Source organism: Myotis yumanensis, unplaced genomic scaffold, assembly GCF_028538775.1.
Source record: "Myotis yumanensis isolate MYYU_CA2020_CCGP unplaced genomic scaffold, mMyoYum1.0.hap1 SCAF_20, whole genome shotgun sequence".
Lineage (NCBI taxonomy): Eukaryota > Metazoa > Chordata > Mammalia > Chiroptera > Vespertilionidae > Myotis > Myotis yumanensis.
In genome coordinates this window covers 8,724,797-8,742,568 of record NW_027223771.1, presented here as the reverse complement: position 1 = coordinate 8,742,568, position 17,772 = coordinate 8,724,797, and the positions used below count along the sequence as shown (strand labels likewise).

At 63.7% G+C, this 17,772-nt stretch overlaps 2 protein-coding genes across 3 annotated transcripts in view; one reads left to right on the top strand and one right to left on the bottom strand.

The window, feature by feature from the left end:
- OTUD7A (OTU deubiquitinase 7A) overlaps positions 1-4,627 on the top strand; it is a 78,526-nt gene extending 73,899 nt beyond the window's left edge. Inside the window, 5 exon segments of the mRNA XM_070400297.1 lie at positions 294-408; positions 535-619; positions 1,621-1,944; positions 1,946-2,581; positions 2,583-4,627. Of these exon segments, the coding sequence (XP_070256398.1) occupies positions 294-408; positions 535-619; positions 1,621-1,944; positions 1,946-2,581; positions 2,583-3,071 (1,649 nt within the window). The 3' untranslated portion in view covers positions 3,072-4,627.
- Positions 4,628-8,061: 3,434 nt separating this feature from the next.
- KLF13 (KLF transcription factor 13) overlaps positions 8,062-17,772 on the bottom strand; it is a 28,628-nt gene continuing 18,917 nt past the window's right edge. Inside the window, exons 2-3 of one of the 2 annotated variants that reach the window (XM_070400694.1) lie at positions 12,309-14,187; positions 8,282-8,370 (exon numbers count right to left, since the gene is read on the bottom strand). In XM_070400694.1, coding sequence (XP_070256795.1) covers positions 13,898-14,187 — 290 coding nt within the window. In that variant the 3' untranslated portion in view covers positions 8,282-8,370; positions 12,309-13,897. Of the gene's footprint in view, positions 8,371-12,308; positions 14,188-17,772 lie in introns of both variants that reach the window. The other variant, XM_070400695.1, reaches the window with a different exon arrangement.

Below are 17,772 nucleotides of genomic sequence, written 5' to 3'. Positions count from 1 at the left end.
CCACACAACTCTGCCTGCAAGATGGGAACGCCGTGCGCTGCGCGCGGCGGAGTTAATTACGCGCCGTGTGTAGGTCCCTGGGAAACCCCAGGAACCCCGGCCGCCGAGTCCTGTGATCCTAGCGCCCCGCGGGCACAGATGTTGTCTGGCTCCCTGGGCTTGACTCAGTCACGGAGACATCTGGCCTTGGAATTCCCTTTCCCGTGGCCCCTGCGGGGGGGGGGGGGGGGGGCGCGGGGGAGTGTCCAGCAGCCCTGGGCCACCTGGCACCGCGGCTCTGTGTTCTGCTCCAGCCGTGATCCCGCTGACGGACTCGGAGCACAAGCTGCTGCCGCTGCACTTCGCGGTGGACCCGGGAAAGGACTGGGAATGGGGCAAGGACGACAGCGACAACGCGCGGCTGGCGCAGTAAGCCCTGCCCTGCGCCCCTCCTCCCGCCCCAGACCACCCCGGCCTGCGCCCCGGCTGCCCCCGCGCCTCCCCCTACTGCCGGCGAGCCGTTCACGGTTCACTCGGCGTCTTCCTTCCCTGCAGCCTGATCCTGTCGCTGGAGGCCAAGCTGAACCTGCTGCACAGCTACATGAACGTGACGTGGATCCGGATCCCCTCGGAGACGCGGGTGAGCCTGGCGCGGGCCCCGGAGGCGACCGTGCGCACGCGGCCCTGGGCTGGGCGCCCAGCAGAACCGAGGCTTCCTCCCAAGCACTGGGTCCGGGCTACACGGGGGACCCCACCCCTGGCCCAGCCTCACAGGGAACCCCCTGGCCCCCCAGGCTCTGGCGGGAGGAACTTCCGGCGGTTCCCAAGCACATGGCTGCGCGGGCAGGCGCAGCTCCTGCCGGGGGATTTTTTCCTCCTGCGTTTTCCCGGAGAGAATGCACACGCGCACTCCGCACACAAACCGTGGGCAGGTCCCGCACACATGACGTCCGCGAGATGCGAACCAGGTGCTGCGCGGGACGGAGTTCATGAGAGGCCGCGGGCACGTCCTTGGGAAGCCGAGGAACCCGCGCTGGTCCCCACGCGCCCGCGTCTCTCCCCCCGCTTTCCCTGACCCGGAATCGAACTGGGGACCTCCTGGTTCATGGGTGGACGCTCACCCATTGAGCCATGCCGGCTGGGCCCTTTACCTGGATGTAATCCTCACAGCGGGCAGGTATCATACCCGTTTTACGGATGGCACACATGACAGTCGGTGGCAGCCTGACTCCCGGGTTCTGCGTGCCCGTCAGGGGCCCGCAGGCTGCTCCGCGCTGCTGGGGGTGTACCTGCCCGGGACGGGAGAGGCGTGGAGTTAGCGCCTCCCGACCTAGAATCGGGAGGCACCGGGGCTCGGCGCAGCTCGGTTCTGCAATGAGTAGGTCCAGGCCTGGTGACCCCACATCCGACGCGGGGCCCTGAGCAGACAGCCAGGTAGGGCCCTTCCCGCCGCGGGGCCCCTGAGCCACTGCGCGCCCCGCGGAAGGGCCTCACCTGAGTTCACCAGAGTGGCCCTGGGGCTCGGGACCGGTAGCCAGCGCAGGGCAGGGACAGGGTCTGTCTCGTGGGTCCCATGCGGGGACAGCTCCTCTCTGACCCTCCTCCTGTCCCGCCCTCCCTGTCCGCCTCCTCCGCCCACAGGCCCCGCTGGCGCAGCCAGAATCCCCGACGGCCTCGGCGGGCGAGGACGTGCAGTCCCTGGCCGACTCCCTGGACTCGGACCGCGACTCCGTGTGCAGCAATTCCAACAGCAATAACGGCAAAAACGGCAAGGACAAGGAGAAGGAGAAGCCGCGCAAGGACAAGGACAAGACCCGCGCCGACTCCGTGGCCAACAAGCTGGGCAGCTTCAGCAAGACGCTGGGCATCAAGCTGAAGAAGAACATGGGCGGCCTGGGCGGCCTGGTGCACGGCAAGATGGGCCGCGCCGGCTCCGCCAACGGCAAGAGCGGCGGCGGCGGCGGCGGGGGACGTGCCCGAGCGCGGTAAGGACCGGAAGGCCAAGTCGCGCAAGGGCAGCAAGGAGGAGTCGGGCACGTCGGCCAGCACCTCGCCGTCGGAGAAGACCACGCCGTCGCCCACGGACAAGGACAAGGCGGCGGGCGTGTCGCCGGCGGACAAGGGCGGCGTGCCGCGGAGCGACGCCTGGAAGTACAGCACCGACGTCAAGCTGAGCCTCAACATCCTGCGTGCCGCCATGCAGGGCGAGCGCAAGTTCATCTTCGCGGGCCTGCTGCTCACCAGCCACCGGCACCAGTTCCACGAGGAGATGATCGGCTACTACCTGACCAGCGCGCAGGAGCGCTTCAGCGCCGAGCAGGAGCAGCGCCGCCGCGAGGCCGCCACCGCCGCTGCCGCCCCGGCCACCGCCAAGCGGCCGCCCCGCAGGCCCGAGCCCGAGGGCGCGCCGGCCTCCGAGCGCGCATCGCCCGGCACGCCGGCTGGGCCTCCCACGCAGCTGGTGCTCAAGTTCAAGGAACGCCCGAGCCCAGGACCAGCGACGGGTACGCGGGCTGCGCGCGCAGCGGCTGGCGGCACGGCCTCCCCGGGCCCTGGGGGTGCACAGCGCGCCGGTGCCAGCGGACCCGTCCCCGGGCGCAGCCCCCCCGGCGCGCCAGAGCATCATCCACGTGCAGACCGCAGGCGCGCGGGACGAGACATGCGCCCCGGCTGTGGGTGCGCTGCGGCCATGCGCCACGTACCCGCAGCAGAACCGCTCGCTGTCCTCGCAGACATATAGCCCCGCGCGCGGCGCCTCCCTGCGCACCATCAACACCGTGGAGTCGCTGGCGCGCGCTGTGCCCGGAGCCCTGGCATGTGCCGCGGGGGCGGCCGGCGCGGCCGAGTCCAAATCGCAGACCTACACCAACGGCTTCGGCGCCACGCGCGATAGCCTGGAGTTCGCAGACGCCGACGCGCCAGCCGTGCGCTCGAACGGTGAGGGTGGCCGCGGCGGGCCGGGCCCGGCGCAGCAGCGGTGCCAGCGGGAGAACTGCGCCTTCTACGGGCGCGCGGAGACCGAGCACCTGTGCTCCTACTGCTACCGGGAGGAGCTGCGGCGGCGGCGCGAGGCGCGCGGGGCCCGGCCCTGAGCGCGCGCCCCGGGAAGGACCGCTTTCCATGCGCTCGGTGTCTTTTTTTTTTTTTACGCGCCCTGGTCACCCGGAAGGCCGGCCGGCGACCCCCGTGTCAGTGCCGTGTACATACGTGTCGGGTCCCACGTTCCTACTGGTGCCTGAACCTACACTGACGCCACTCAGGTAGTAGACGGATAGGAGACAAGTCATACCGCCGGCAGTGGGTGCGCGCGCTCGCGTCCGCCTCGTCCCGTGGACACTCATAGCCATTGCAAGAGTATTTTTGTTTCGAAATAAAGGAAATTTGCAGCCCTTTGTTTTTAGAAGGGAGTGTTTTACATGCTTTTATTTTTATTTTTCCCTTTTTCCTAAGTCAGCCACTGCCCTCGTCCATGCAGTGGTCACATGTGTGCGCTCGGGACCACCCGATGGAGAAGCGAAGGCGCGCGAGGCCCGGGACTGCGCGGTGGCCCCTCCGTGGTGGGCGCCAGCTGCTTCCCCTCCCAGGTCCCTGGAGGAGAGGAGGCACTCGGCCTCGCGCCCACGCCCTGGCGGTTCCCTGCGGCCCTTTAGGCGCCATCTCATAAGCAACACCCCCCCCACAGGGCCCCCGCCCCCGCTGGAGCACCGTTCACTGCCATCGGCCTCGGGCGCCGCCACTGTTAGGATGGGCGCCGGACAACCTACCTCGCAGGGCGTGGTGAGGTGTAGCGATGGCCCCAGGGATGGGCAGCTCAGGCAGCAGGAGCTGCAAAGACACCTTAGGTCCAAAAAGCAAGGTTCTGAACTGCCCACTTGGAGTTGCCCACTTCCGAGCAAGGATGCCAGCCTGCTGCCCCGTTTCTCCCCCAAGACACTTCCGTAGAGGCCGGTGCCCCAGGAGAGAGGCGAGGCACCGACCCTCTAGTCACTGTGGCAGCCCCACCAGGCCAGGCTGCTGGGACACCAGGCTGCACCTCTTTCCCACGGGAGGAAGCCCGCCCCCACCCCACCCGCATCTGTCTGGGTTCAAGCAGGTACAGGGCAGCCACTCCTATTGGGGGGTCCCCATCCACAGGCCAGGGGTCCCCCTGCCTCCGGCTCCACACCGCATGGAGTGGGCAGCCCCCTCCCTGAGCGGTCCCCATTTTTGGTGCCTCCTACATTTCTTGAGGAAAAAAAAAAACAAAAAAATGTGTCCTTAGCTATAGCCTGTTTTGCGCAGCAATATGCAGCCTCTTGCGCCCAAGATTACCTCTGGAGATCGCGGCCCTGGTCCAGGACGCAACGTCCACCCTGCCTCGCGGAGGGGAGCCCTGTTTCCAAGGGAGACGGAGAAGATGGGGGAGTCCTCGCCAGCCTCTCAGGAGCGCCTCGGGGAACCCTCAAACCGGACACGCGCGGAGTGTACCCTCAGGACGGGCAGGAGGCAGACCAGCTCGCCATCAGCCAGCGTCTCCTCCAGAAAGGACACTAATCCCGGATATAAAGAGCAGCAAAAAAATTATATACACACATATATACACACACACGGGGAGGGGGTCATTTTTTACTTGTTTGAAGAATTATAATAAACTAATTTGAGTATCTCCTGTGAGTAAATTCTTTCTTGCTTTTTGTTTGTTTTTAAAATATGTTTTTATTGATTTCAGAGAGGAAGGGAGAGGGAGAGAGAGAACCATCAATGATGAGAGAGAATCATGGACCGGCTGCCTCCTGCACGCCCCCTACCGGGGATGGAGCCCGCAACACGAGACCATGTGTGGTGTTCTGTGTGTGTGTGTGTGTGTGTGTGTGTGCGTGTGTGTGTGTGTTTTCTTGGGTGGAAGGAAGAAAAACCGCCTGCTTCCTGATGGACAGGCCCTGTGGGGCGGGGCAGTGGGGCCAAGGTCAGCCCGGTGCTGCCCCCTGGTGGTGAGGCAGATATAAGCATCAACCGATGAATGCATAGTAAGTGGGACCACAAAGCCATGTCTCTCTCTCTCTCTCTCTCTCTCTCTCTCTCTCTCTCTCTTCCCTCTTCCCCCCTCTCTCTAAAAATCAATAAATACACTTTTTAAGAAAAACCCTGCAAGCTCTCTCCTAAATGATACAGCTGTTTTTGTATCTTTTGCAGCTTCCGGCTGCAAATCGCCACACAGAATCCTTACAAGCGGGCTTGACCCGCTAGGATCCCCTCCTCCCGCCAAGCCTAGGACTTGAGGGGGTCCCTTTCCCCCAAGACCAACCTGCTCGTGGGAAAGCAGGTTCCCCGGCCCCGGCGTGGGAGCGAGACACACAGGCCTTCCCGTGTGTGTGTGTGTGTGTGTGTGTGTGTGTGTGTGTGGAGGTGGAGGTGGGGAGGGGGGGTCATCCCCGGACTTCCCTCTCACGCCCACTCTTCCTCTTTCCCTCGGGTCTCGTGTCTTGTGGTTCCAGAGCTCAGGATGCGACAGGAACGGGGGTGGCCCGGGGCTGCCGGAGAGCCGCCTCTCCTCTGATGTGGGGCGCGCAGGGCCCAGTTGGGGGAGCGACTCTGTGCCCACGGAAGGCACCTGGCCAGCTGTGCAAGGCTGGGTGCTGGCGGGGCGGTGTGGTGGGGAGCAGAGACCTTCGAGGCGTGCTTGGGCGGGCGGGAGTTTCCCAGGGGGTCACGTGACGTCCCCTCCCACGCACAGGAGGTCACAGGACATCCCCGTCCGCCCACAGGAGGGCTGTGGGCCCAGGGCGCACGCACAGCTTCTGTCTCGCGGATGTGGACCATCTGGCTCATTTTCCCCCCACGTCTGCTCTCTGCTCAGGGGCTCCACTGTCTGGTGGCTGCTCCCCGCACCCCCCCCCCCCGCCCCCGATCTAATCTGCAGCCTCAGCCCCCAGCCCCGCCCCCCCCCCCCCCCCCCCCACTTCGGGGTGAAAGGCCCAGCATCCAAGAGGGAGGGCAGCCAGGCAACATTCAGGACACTCGCTCACCCGAAAACCTCACTCGCTGCTTCTTGGCCGTTGAAATAGAACTGGGCATCCTGCGTTTGTATTGTTATTTATTTTATCTTTAAAAATATGTTATTTAATTGATTTCAGAGAGGGAGGGGGAGGGGGAGAGAGAGAGAAACATCAATGACGAGAGAGATTCCTCCTTCTCATTCTCACTGCCAGAGGTTTAAACCTGCAGAGACACCCGGCCGGCGTGGCTCGGTGGCTGAGCGTCGACCTCTGAACCAGGAGGTTCTTCCATTCCCGGCCCGGGGTGCGGGCTCGATCCCAGGCAGGGGGCCTGCAGGAGGCAGCCGATCCATGATTCTCTCTCATCGTGGAGGTTTTTCTATCTCTCTCTCTCTCTCCCTGCCTCTCTCTGAAATTTAAAAAATAAATAAATAAAAATCTAGCCCTGATCGGTTTGGCTCAGTGGATAGAGCGTCGGCCTGCAGACTGAAGGGTCCCGGGTTCGATTCCGGTCAAGGGCATGTACCTGGGTTGTGGGCACATCTGCAGTACGGGGTGTGCAGGAAGCAGCTGAATCGATGTTTCTCTCTCATCGATGTTTCTAACTCTCTATTCCTCTCCTTCTCCCTTCCTCTCTGTAAAAAAATCAATAAAATATATTTTTAAAAAATCTAGCAGAGAAAACCCACCGCCTCCATATCTTTTACAATCACCCTTAGAGCCAACTCCCTCCCCCCCCCCACCCTCTCCCCCGCCTCCAAGCCCCAAAGGAGCCCAACAAGAGACAAACACTTAAAAGCAGCCACGCAGCTCACAGGCGGCCGCACCGCCCTTCCCTCGGCCGTAAGATACACACAGGAAGGAAGTGGCCTGGTGATTCAAAGCGGCCGAGCCCAGAGGTCTCCAGGAAGAGGGACATTTTCCAACAAGCCCGCCCTGGCTGTGGTTTGGAACAAGATTTCCGACGGAGCTCGGAGCTCGGGCCAGCCTCCCCCACCCGACCCCCTCCCAGCCCGCGTCCTTTCCTGCCTGCCTGCCTGTCTGTCTGTCTGCCGTCTAGACACAGCAACTCGCAGGAGGATGCCGGCGGGGCCCTGCTCCGTGGCCAGGCAAACGCTCCCACGGGCCATGGGCCCAGCTGCGGTCCCCGCAGGGACGTGTGGGTGGCGGCCCCGTCTGCAGGGGAGAATGGGACCTCGGCCAGGCCTGCTTCCCTGTGTCCCACCTACAGACCCACCAGCAAAACCGTTTCTTTCTCTCTTTTTTTTTTTTTTAAATATTTTTATGGATTTCAGAGAGGAAGGGAGAGGGAGAAAGAGAGAAACATCCATGATGAGAGAGAATCATGGATCGCCTGCCTCCTGCACGGCCCACACTGGGGATGGAGCCCACAACCCGGGCACGTGCCCTGACCAGGAATCCAAGAACCATGACCTCCTGGTTCCTAGGTCGTCGCTCAGCCACTGAGCCAGGCCACCTGGGCTCCAACAAAATTCTTACAAGTTCTTAGGTCGACAGCCCAGAGCTGGGGGAGGGGGCGTGGACAATGCCCGTTACCCGCCCCCCACCCCAGAGATGTGGTCAGCGAGGGAGGCAAGGCCCAGCACAGACCTGCAAGCAGAAGGCACCTTATTAGGCTAGGGATGGGCCCCTCGTAGGCTGTCGGACGGGAGATGAGCTCTGGGTTGGCCCCGACAGTGGCTCCAAGCTGCCGTTTTCCTTGGGGTTTGGGGGGCTGGTCCAAAGCCCTCCTGCTGAGGCGTGAGTGGGGGGGAGGGGTGATGGAAGAAGCAGTGGGGGTTGGAGGCCCAGAAAGAGCAGTAGAGCCTGCAGACCCCACCCCAGCCCCCACACTCCGCCCCCAAACTCCACCTGTAAAGTTTATCCCTCCTCACACAGTGCACCCGGAGACTGTCTCTATACCTCTCTGCTTTCATTTTATTTTTTTAAAAACATACCCATGTATTGGTTTCAGAGAGAAAGCGAGAGAGAGAAACATCGATGATGAGAGAGAATCATGGATGTTTCTCTCTCTCTCTCTCCCTTGCTCTCTGAAATCAATAAAAAAAATCTATTCAAAAACAAAACAAGAATCCACGCTGGCCAATCCAATAATGAATCATAAATTTTTATTTCAAAATGTAAACGTCACTAAACATGCATACACGTTAAAACAATCAAATGTACAATTCCGTTCCTTTTTTTTTTTTTTTTTTTTTTTTGCTTTTGCCGTTTGCATAGGAGGACATCATTACAATATAGACTTCTATGCCGTACAAAATACATACAAAGTTTCATCGGAGCAAGAGGCCAGGCCGGGCGGGGGCTGTACATCGGTAATACTTCACTGTAGTGATCCAGGAAGGGGACGTGAGGTGATGGTTAAAAAAAAAAAAAAAAAAAACAGAGAAAATTCCTACGGAAAAAGGGAAAACGCGTGTTGAGTGGAAATGGTCTTGGACCCTTGGATCCTGCCTGGGGGGACGGGGAGGCTGGGGGGGCGGGAGGCGGAGTTGGGCCAGAAGATTCCACACACGCTCCACCAATGGCTTTGGACGGGGATGGGGTCATTCGTCTGGCGGGTCTGGGGGCCCCCCGACGCCCCGATGCAGGCGATTCCCGGCCACGCGGGAGCCACAGTAAACATCTGGGAGGTGGCCCCTACTTTCCACGTGCAGCCCAGCGGCCTGCTCTGCGTGGGAGGCGAGGCCTCCGGCCAGACCTGCGGGTGCCCTGCAGGCATTCAGCTCGCACGGCTGGCTGGCTGGTTTGCATCCAGTGGGGGGTTCAATTGTCCACTAGGAAGGCGCCCCAAGCCCTGGGAGCAGGCTGACCCCCTGCCCCGTAACCCCCCTCCCCCCATCCTGTTCATCTTTAAAATCTATTTGTATTGATCTCACAGAGGAAGGGAGAGGGAGTGAGAGAGAAACATCAATGATGAGAATCACGGATCGGCTGCCTCCTGCACGCCCCCTACTGGGGATGGAGCCCGCAACCCGGGCGTGTGCTCTTGACCGGGAATCGAACCGTGACCTCCAGGTTCATAGAGCGACGCTCAACCACGGAGCCACGCCGGCCGGGGCCCATCCTGTTCACCTTTAAATCAAAGTAGTAACGTTTCTTAAAGCTTCATGAGAATGGGAGAGGCTGGGCAGGGCCCACGTCACAATAGGGGGTCCGCAGAAACCACATGGGGCCCTCTTCCCCTGGGGACGAAATCCAACCCTCCTAACCCATCAGGCACTCAACAGTCGGGGAGGGGAAGGCCTCCCCCAAAAGGGTGCTCAGGCATTTGTCAGTAGGAAGCCGGAGGGGGCACCCCAATCCTGACACAGAGTTCTCTGGGACGTGTCCGGGACAAACCCCTGGAGCTGCTCTCCGAACGGGAAATCGGCCAGGCACCCGGCTGTTCCCGGGGCAGCCCCCAGCCCCCCCAACCCCCCAAGCGTCAACCCACATCCTCAGCGGTTAGCTTTTGGAAAATGGGGTCCCTGGGATGGCACAGGGAACCTTGGGGTGGCAAAAGACATGGGGGACCCCCGCAAAGCGCTTCCCACTGGCTGAGATGTGCCTGATACTTGCAACCCTTTCGACCTTCTAGCACTTGTGTGTTTGACTGAGTGACTTTTTTATTTTTAAATATATTTGTACTGATTTCAGCGAGGAAGGGAGAGGGAGTGAGAGAGAAACATCAATGAGGGGAGAGAATCGTGGATCGGCTGCCTCCTGCACGCCCCCTAGTGGGGATCGAGGGCACAACCCAGGCACGTTTCCTGACCCGAAATCCAACCGAGACCTCCCGGTTCCGAGGTCGACGCTCAACCACTGAGCCACATGGGCCGGCCCAGCGAATGAATGACTTTTTTTAAAAAAAATGGGTTTCGACAGAAGCAGCGCTCCCTGTCCCGAGTCAGGCAGAACCGGGAGCCAGGAAAGAGGGGGTGCTATTGCTCTGACCACGAGTGCCTGTGAGGTTGGGGTGCTGCTGACAGAGGTCCCCGGGGAGCGCCGTGACCCTGTGTGTGTGTGTGGTCCCCGTAGCACCTGCTCCTCGCGAGAAAGGAAGCAGGCTCTTCCGGGCCCAGAAGGTCCTGACCACAGACAGCCCTGTGCCCACAAGCAAGCGGCCGAGGCCACCTGTGGCCCAGCTGTGTGTCCCCCACCCCCACCCCCGCCTCCAAATCGCCCTTCCCTGGTCTGAACCCCGACCCAGGGCATGGGGAGGTCTGGGTACCCCCTGGGAATGCCAGTGTCCGCCCCCGTGGGGAGGCCAGCACCTGCCCCGATACGTGGCCTTAGAACAAAGGAGGGGAGCCTGCAGCTCTAATGGGGGGCACGGTAGGATCCACAGGGCATCTCCAACCATGTTCCCATCAAGGGCATCCCTGCTCGTGGCTCCGTAGCACCCAGGGCGGTGGGGGCTGCCTTTCCCGATGGCTGTGGGACTCGGGAGGCTGGGGGGGGGGGAGGTGGGGGCAGACAGCCGCTCCCCTCATAGGCTGAGACAAAAAATAAACATACAAGGGACACCCTCGTCTGGGACGTGAGCTCCCCCCCCCACCCCCATGGCTGGGTCCGGGGTCCCTCGAAGGCCCATTTGGAGGGGAGCCCTCCCCCCACTCAGACAAGCTTTCTTTTCTGATCTCAGCCCCCTCGCCCTGCAGGGCCCAGGGCCCGGAGTGAGCCCCCAAATAAAGGGGTTCGCTGTGACCCCTAGGAGGCCTGTGGGTGCCTCAGGGCACAGCCATGGCCCTGGCAAAGGAAAGACCCTGAAATAGACCCAGCTGGGAAGGCATCTGCATCTTAGAAGAAACCACAGGCTGTCCCCCGAGGGTCCTCCCCTGGTGGGTGGTGGTGGTGGGGCGGCGCTGAGGGAAGGCGGTTTCCAGGCCCCCCACCTGAACTTGGCCTGAGATTCGTGGCTCCCCCCCTCCCCCCCTGCCAGCCCCCTAACGACCTTCCTTCGTGGGAGATGAATTTTCATCCCAGATAATAGACTCAGCCAGGAAGGCTGTCTGCAGGCTGTCCCCAAGGGTCCTCCCGTGGGAGGGGAGCCCTGAGGGATGGTGGTTTCCAGACCCCCCGCCCTCTCCACCTGAACTTGGCCTGAGATTCATGGCTTTTCCCCTCCTGCCCCCCATTGTCCTTCTCGGGGGTAATAAGTCAGGGCTGGCCACTGGCCGGAGCCCCAGGCTGGGCTGGGGTGCCTGGAGGGGTTCCCTCCCAATGCCCCCCCCTCCCCAGGCCAGACCCACACCCAGCCATGAGCCCAGGAACCGCTTTGGGAAATGCAGACACAGCCCTGCCGTCTGCATAGGTGTGTGTTAAGGCAACGGTACCCCTCCCTCCTTCCGGGGGGCAGCCCTAGGTCACTGAGGAGAGACCTTTAAATCCAGTGCTGTCTTTGGAGACAAGCCAACGCCCCCACAGTCCCCCCCCCCCCCACCGCACCCCCTGCCTCGCCTCGAAGACCAACCAGCTCTTCCTCACCCAAGGGGGCTGCGCTGAGGGTCCCCCCTCCCCCTCCCGGGTGCAGCATGGACGGGTCCCAGCCCCTCCCTCCCCCCCAACGCCAAGGCCAACGGCTCCCCGTGGGGCGCCCCTCCCGCCTCCGCCTTCGGGGACCCTCCGGGGACCCGCGCACCAAGGACTTTGGAATAAAATTCCTGAACGTGGAGTGTGAGTTCCTGAGACGTGAAATGTGTTCAGAGTGTGGGTGGCTTTCAGGGGGACCCCACGCGGAAACAGCTTTGGGAGGGACCCCCCTCCCCTTACCCCCTCCCACCCCCCGCTCCCCACCAGGCTTGGGAACTGGGCACGAAGACAGTTGGCCCCACGCGCACGCGAGGGGGTGTTTTCCCGTCCAGGCCTCCCCACGCGCCCGCACAGCCCGCTCTCTCTCGCGCACGGATCCATAGCAAGCCGGGCTGTGTCCTGCCGCCCAGACCAAGCCCTGTGGCCGGGGGGCCACCCCCCACAATGACACCCAGGCCCAACTTGGTACCTACTCAGAACCCCGCCCCCCCAACCCTGCCACTGGCCAATCGCCGCTGACACAGAGCCCTTGGGGGTGGGCACCAGGTGTGGGCACCCGGCTACTGCAGGCGGCCGGCTGCCACCCTCGTGGTCTCTAGGAGGCTGTGAGCGCCAGCCAGGCCTCGGCCACCCGGGTGATCTGTGTGCCCAGCACCCCACACCCTGAGCGAGGGGGGTGGGTGCAAGTGGGATGTCCACCCCCAAGGCACTCCGGGCCCTGGACCCCCATCTACAGTCCCCTGAGGTCCCCAGGGCAGAGGGCTCCGTGAGATCCCCCACGTCCGCCCCAAACCCACACCCGCAGTCCGACACACGTACAGGCGAGCGCGCGCGCACACACTGGCCTGGGGGCTCGCGTGTCCAGGCCCCGGCTGTGCCTGGCTGTCTGCAGGCGGACGGCATGCAGGGGTCCGGCCTCGGGGACCCGCCAGGGCTCGCACCCGCAGCCGGCCCGGGCCTGGGGTCCGGGAGACGCTTGCTGGCTCTCTGCTCTTCCTCGGCGTGGAGGGTGTGGGCGGGGGCCTCCGGAGGCTCGCTCAGGACAAGCAGAGGGACCGGAGGGGTCCAGGCGGCTGAGGACGCGTGCGAAGCGTTCCCGAAACTTCCCATCTGCCGTCCCCGTGAGGAAGCAGAAGGCACGGTCCCCGCGGGCATGTCTGTCCCATGACGCCCGGAAATTCCAAGTTACACACACGGAGCCTCGGGGCAGGTGGCCAGACACCTCCACGCACCGGTCCCCACAGAGGCGTCCCCGGAGCAGAGAACAGGCCACAGAGGCACCGTGGACGCCTGGGGACATCTCCTCGGACAACAGAGAACGTGATCTGATCCGGTCCGGTCCCCGGTGCCGTCCGTAGGGACGCTGAGTACCGAGCCTCCCTGGTCCGGGCCGCTGTCTCCTTAGCTGTCCATGGTGCCGTGTCTCCCAACCAGCACCTGTCCCTCCGATCCAAGGCCCCACAGAGAGGCCAGAAAGGGGGTCCTGGAGGCAGGAACAGGGAGACCGTCCCCTGGCGCGGGGGCGGGGGCTGCTCCTTTGCCCCTTTGCCCGGCTCGGCTTAAGGCATCGCTCTGAGCCCGGCCGGCCGCTGGGGCCCAGGCGGGAGGCTTGGGTGGTGGTAGCCAGAAGGGGGTCCCAGGCTTGGGCACTTGCGGGCCGCTGAACCCCAGCTTCCCAGCCGTGTCCCCAGCGGAAAACTCAAGTGCAAATCTCTGTCCAGAGTAAGGCGGCAGGAAGGGGGGCGCCTCCCTGACCTCACGGAACACGTCCATCCCTGAGAAAGGGGTGTCGACACCGCGGACTCCCCTCCGTGGGTTTGTCCCTTGTGCAATCGGTGGGGGGGGGGGGGAGTTGTTTTTTTAAAAAACATTTTTTTTTCCTTACAAATCGAGTTTGACACCTGAGGTGAAGAAGATTGGGGGAGGGAGGGGGTGGCCTGCGTCCATCTCTCTCTCTCTCTCTCTCTCTCTCTCTCTCTCTAATGAATCCCGCCCCGAGGATGTTTTTCCGTGGGGAGAGTGGGAGGGAGGGAGGGAGACACATCAATGGGCTGGCCTCCTTCACGTGCTCCCTCCAACAGGAGCCAGGGATCCAACCTGCAACCGAGGTCCGTGCCCTTGACCGGGGAATCGAACCTGGGACCCTTCAGTCTGCAGGCTTTTTTCTTTTCTTTTTTGCAGATGACAAAAGAGAAAGACGGGGATCACAGAGGAAGTTAGAGCATCTGTCTGCTCATGGCTGTCGTGGGGGGAGAGAGAGAGAGACAGGGGGCCCTCCGCGCGCGCGCGAGCGCGCGCACACAGAGTCGTGGTGCCCCGGGCGGTGGCGCGCCGAGTTGGGGGTTGGGGGGGGGTCTGTGCTGCTGTTTGGGGGGCCTCGCAGGTTTGCGGCGAGGGAGGCGCCCAGCTCAGGGCGAGCTGGCCGGGCTGACGGGCGGGCTGCTGGCGTCCGAGCGGCTGTAGTCGCTGAGCGAGCCGGTGCGCGAGCCCCCGCCGCGGCGCGGCAGCAGCCCCGGGTGGAAGTTGGCGTGGCGGCGCGCGTGCTTGGTGAGGTGGTCGCTGCGCATGAAGCGCTTGTCGCAGATGGGGCAGCGGAACTTCTTCTCGCCCGTGTGCGTGCGGTAGTGGCGCGCCAGCTCGTCGGAGCGCGCGAACTTCTTGCTGCAGTCGGGCCAGCTGCAGGCGAAGGGCCGCTCACCTGCGGGAGGGGACACGGCACAGCGTGGGTCAGTCGGTCGGGGCGCACGGGGCGCACAGCCACCCCCACGTCACCCACCGCCCCCCTCCCCTCCCCGGCCCTCCCCTCCCCCGGGACCCACGGCGGGCCCCCCCCCCAGGCCCCGGAGCTACTAGGCACAGCCGAGCTGGTTTGGCTCAGTGCGTAGAGCCTCGGCCTGCGGACTGCAGGGTCCCCGGGTTGGATTCCCCGTCAAGGGCGCGCGCCCCGGGTTGCGCGCTAGATGCCCTACCACAAGGGGGCGTGCGGGAGGCAGCCGAGCCAGGATTCTCCGTATTCATGGATGTTTCTTTTATTAATTTATTTAAAAATATATTTTATGGATTTTAGAGAGAGGAAGGGAGAGGGAGAGGGACAGAGAGAGAGAGACATCCATGATGAGGTTGCACACCGTTTAGTGGAGATCGAGCCCGCATCCCGGGCGTGTGCCCTGACCAGGGAACCCAACCGTGACCTCCTGGTTCATAGGCCGACGCTCAACCACTGGGCCACACGGGCCGGGCGGCCGGCTCCGGTCCTGGACGCTGCCCACCTGTGCCCAGCCCAGGAAATTCACGCCACTCCCCGCCCCCAAATAGCCCCATCAAACCGCAATGTGAACACACACCCACGGCCGGCCTGGCGGCCAAGGAAAACCCGCCGCATGTGAGAGCGAAGCGCCAAGAGCCCCCACACGGGGCTCCCGCGGAAGAAGAGCGAAGCCAGCAAACAGAAGAGGACGTCCCGCCGGGACCCCAGGGGGCCGCCCGCCCCGGAGACATTTCAGACAAAACGCGCGCGCGCGAGGCGAACGCGAGCCCAGACAGAGAGGAAGTCCGGCGACCGCAACAGCCTTCAGACCGGGAGCGTGTCCTTCGCCCCAACACAAATCCCATGAAAAACTGGAAATACGCTCAAGGAAACAGCCCCAGGAGGTGGCGGGGGCGGGAGGAATAGCTCTGGAAAATATGCCAGTGTTCGCTCTCCCTGGGAACGCTGGCGTCCAGGGCCGCGTGTGGCTGTGTTTTCCGTCCTCACTGAGTGTATGTTTTTTTGGGGGGGCAGGGCTGACGTGGGGGAGGAGGAGGGGCGTGGAATCAAACAGGAAAGCCAGCCAGCCATTTTTAAAACAATGTGAACGTTACAGACAATAGAAGCTTCACGTTCAGAGGTGCAGGGACTCGACCCTGGGGGTGCCCCGTGATGCTGGGGGTGCCCCATGGCCCTGGGGATGTCCCGTGATCGTGGGGTGCCCCATGTAACAGGCTGCAGCGAGTCAAAGGATGGTAAACACAAAAGGGAGGAGGGCCGGGCCGGTGTGGCTCAGTGGCTGAGCATCCACCTAGCAGCCAGGAGGTCAGGGTTCGATTCCCAGTCAGGGTACCTGCCCGGGTTTTGGGCTCCATCCCCAGCGTGGGGCTGGCAGGAGGCAGCCGGTCCATGATTCCCTCTCCTCATTGATGTTTCTTTCTCTCTCCCTCTCCCTTCCTCTCTGAAACCAATAAAAAAATATATTTAAAAAAAAATAAAGAAAAGAAGTGACTCTCCCGGATCCCAGAACCCAGCCTGGGTACCCCCACTCCCTCCGGCTGCGCCCACCTCCAGGAGGCCGGGCTGTTGGGGGGAGGGCGCTGTGGGACAGGGCGGGCAGGGTGAGAGCGGAAAGGGGCTGAGTTCCTGCCCGGTGGGGCCTGGGTGCACAGGGAGGGGTGCGGGAAGCTGGGGCCGGGCGGGGTCCCTGTAGGGGGTGTGTGTGGCGGGGGCGGGGGGACCCAGGGGCCAGGCGCGCGCTGGGGGTGCAGGACCCAGCAGGTGTGTGCACGCAGTTGCGCAGAGGGGTGGCGGGTGGGAGCATGACCCGGGTGCTGGGGAGGCGAGGGGGCGCGCAGAGAGGCAGGCGGGCGGGCGGGGAACGCGGTGGCTGCGGGCCCAGCGCGCGGGGCGGGGCTGCAGAATGTCCCTGGCGCCCGGCGAGGCGGCTGCGGAGCGATTGCCTCATCTTATCAGGGAACAGCGCGTCCCGAGCGCTCGCTTGCCCAAGCCGCAGGCCCGGGCGGGACTGCGCGTTCCCTCCCAGGAGCCCAGGGGCGGGGCGCGGCGGGGCGGGGCGCGCGGGGTCCCCCTGCCCTCCCCTTCCCGCTTCTGGGGGCCCTCAGCCCCGCCCAGCGCCGCCCCCCCCCCCCCCCCCCCCGATTCCCCTGCGGCTGCCCCGGCCTCACCCACAGCTGCACCTGCGCGCTGGTTCCCGGGCGCAGATTCCAGCTCCAACCCCAGCTCAGCCTTGGCCTTGGGGAGGCCCCCCTCCCGCTGCGCCCCCCCCCCCCTACCCACAACGGCCGGGCTCAGTGGTTGAGCATCATGGATCTAGGAACCAGGAGGTCACGGTTCGATTCCCGGTCAAGGGCACAGGCCCGGGCTGTGGGCTCGATCCCCAAAAGGGGGGCGCGCAGGAGGCAGCCGGTCCGTGATTCTCTCTCATCATGGATGTTTCTCTCTCTCCCCCTCTCCCTTCCTCTCTGAAATCATTACAAACATATTTTTTTTAAAAAAGATAAAAATGAAAGGTCCGTGTCAATCCGTCCAGGCCGCCTCGCCCACCCAGCAGCCCCCACGGGGGAGGGGCCCCTCCCGCACCCGAGGAACCGCCCCTTGCGGGTAGTCACTCGCGGGGGCGGGGGGAGGGCCTTTTTTACTTTATTTTATTTCTGTGATCTATCTTGTTAATCCTCTATTGTTGAAAGCACTACAGATGTCCCCATTTCCCCCCGTGGACCCCCTCCACCGCCCCCCGCCCCCAGCCCAGGCCCTCACCCCCTCGTGTCTGTGTCCATGGGTGACGCACAGACGCGCACACGGTCTGTGGTTGATCTCTTCCCGCCCGCCCGCCCCCGCCTTCCCTCTGGGCTTTGACAGTCTGCTCGCGGCTTCTGTGGCTCTGGCTGCCCCGGAAGGGGGTGTCGGGGGCAGGGAGCACCTGCCCGGCCCAGCCCCCCACCCCCTCCCCCAGAGAAGAGCAAATGGATCTTCATTCACAGGGGCGCCCAGGATCACATGGCCAGACCTCAGGGAGCAGAGGGAATCGGTGTGTGTGTGGGGGGGGGGGGGAGGCAGGGGGGTGATGGGGAAGGGGCAGGGCCGCTCTGAGTCAGAGGGACGCACAGGGAGAGGCCTCCAACGGGCAACAGCTTCCCCTGAGCTCCCAGCCCCCAGCGCCAGGCCCGGCCCCGCACCCCCAGGCAGGGGGCCGCCGTCCACCCACAGGCCACTTGGACCAGGGACCGGCGGCGGCTGGCACGGGGCCATGTCCATCTCCCAACCTCAGGACTGCCGTGAGCTTCCCTCCGGGGAGCCCCGCTCCGCTCACCCTCCCGCTCCGGGCAGATGGCCAACCCCCGGGGCCGGTCACCTGCCGGCCTCCAGGGAAACCCAGGCCCGGCCCCCACCTCAGCCTCGGGCTCCGCAGGAGGCCTGCCCGCTGCTGGGGAGGGGTTTTCCTACTCTCCGTGTAGGAGGCCATCTGGCCGCCCTGCCCGTCGCTAAAAACACCCCTGGTTGCCCGGCTGGTGC